We start from the raw sequence: 1,545 nt of genomic DNA, 5'->3' as shown, positions 1-1,545 counted from the left end.
CATGATCTTCTGCTTTGTTGAATATTGCAAATCCTAATATGCTGCAGTACTGTGTGAATAAAAGTCCTTGTCCCTCCAAACTTCTTGACATTTAGTTCAGCCAGCTTCCTTATTTGCTTGGTTCACATAAGTACCATTGAAGATGAAATAACATTACGATATAAAAATTGGTGACTTCACAAATTGAAATTATAATCACAATAGGTACTTGACTTGTTTACATAACTAATATTAAATGACAGAAGCTTTTGGAGTGTGTTGGTGCAACGCAATCTTAATATTCCATCATTTGTTCCCATACTAACGATGTGATAATGAATATGGAAACATACCAATAAAATTAGACTGGGATATTTTAAAAAAATATGTGGGATGCATTTATCACTAGATCAAAGTTAACTAAAAACCATAACATCAAGTACTTGTAAATTAACAAACTGCCATTTTCTGTTAATTCATCCTTGAACAGACTTTAATTTGTTAAAATCCATTATCATCATCTTCTCCAATCCTAAATTCCTAATTGCTACAGTTGATTGGTGCAATGCTAGCAGCTGCATATTGTCTATCCATAATCTCAATTAGTTTATTGACTATAGCACCAGCATAAACACAAGAACCTTCATGTATCTGCAAAATTAGAAACATAAGCAAAATTTTAATACCCATATCAGAAAACCAAGAAGTCAAATACTGATACAGGAAAAATGAAAAGAACCCACTTTGGAGTTGAGCAGAAAGCTGTAGTAATCGCCGATATGGCCACCGGCAACATGTTGGAGGTCCAACTGCATCTCATCAAAAACCTTGGAAAGAAACAATAAGGAATTATCAATCTTCTTTCGCTGAAGGATCTTGACGGTCACTTCATCATCAACTATACGAACATCGATCTCAATGTCCTTGGACTTTCTCTGAAGCCAAGAGCTTCTTAAAGATGCAGTATTATTTGGGTCAACAAGTGGAGCAGGCTTCATGTCATGATCACAACCCTCAATATTGTGCCTCTCATTATTGCTCCTAATTTCTCTTGCAAATCTTTTTCGCTCCACAAGTGGTTTGAGCTCATTGATCGATCTCTGAAGCTCTTTGATGTACTCACAAGCATCTCCCACCACCGATGCTCTATCACCCTTAATTTGTTGTTTGTACAAATGATGAGGAAATTAATCATATTTTTAATTAACGGATTTACAACTTTCACTGAAGAAATTAAATATATACGTACCTTGTTATTAGGGTTGGGAACCAAATTCCTCAAGACAGCGAACTTATCATTCATCTCTACTCTCCTTTGGCGCTCGGAAATGATGGGCTTTTTTGCCTTGCCGGTTGCTTTAACCCTCTTTGTACCAGTAAAAGCCATGCCGATGTCCCCATTGAACTCATCAAGAACACAATTATTGAAATGGCCACCATTGCCATCTTCGTAATTACTTGATTGGAAAAATTCTCCGAACAAAGGTGGCTGTTGTGAGGGCAAGTTCGAATGAAATATTGGGTCATACAAAGCTGGAGGCGCAATCGACGATGATGGAAGGTGAC

The 1,545-nt window shown here is 36.7% G+C and overlaps 1 protein-coding gene across 1 annotated transcript; it reads right to left on the bottom strand.

The window, feature by feature from the left end:
- Positions 1–492: 492 nt before the first annotated feature.
- LOC18031853 (transcription factor bHLH91) lies at positions 493–1,540 on the bottom strand (the record flags this gene model as incomplete). Its single annotated transcript, XM_006421583.2, has 3 exons — positions 493–630; positions 723–1,133; positions 1,229–1,540. Coding segments are annotated over 3 exons (834 nt in total), but the record flags the coding sequence as incomplete, so codon positions are not given.
- Between the last annotated feature and the right edge of the window lie 5 nt (positions 1,541–1,545).

The sequence above is a fragment of the Citrus clementina genome, unplaced genomic scaffold (genome assembly GCF_000493195.1).
Source record: "Citrus clementina cultivar Clemenules unplaced genomic scaffold, Citrus_clementina_v1.0 scaffold_9, whole genome shotgun sequence".
Classification (NCBI taxonomy): Eukaryota; Viridiplantae; Streptophyta; class Magnoliopsida; order Sapindales; family Rutaceae; genus Citrus; species Citrus x clementina.
Note: the sequence above shows the minus strand (reverse complement) of the source record. Positions and strands in the feature narration are given on the sequence as shown.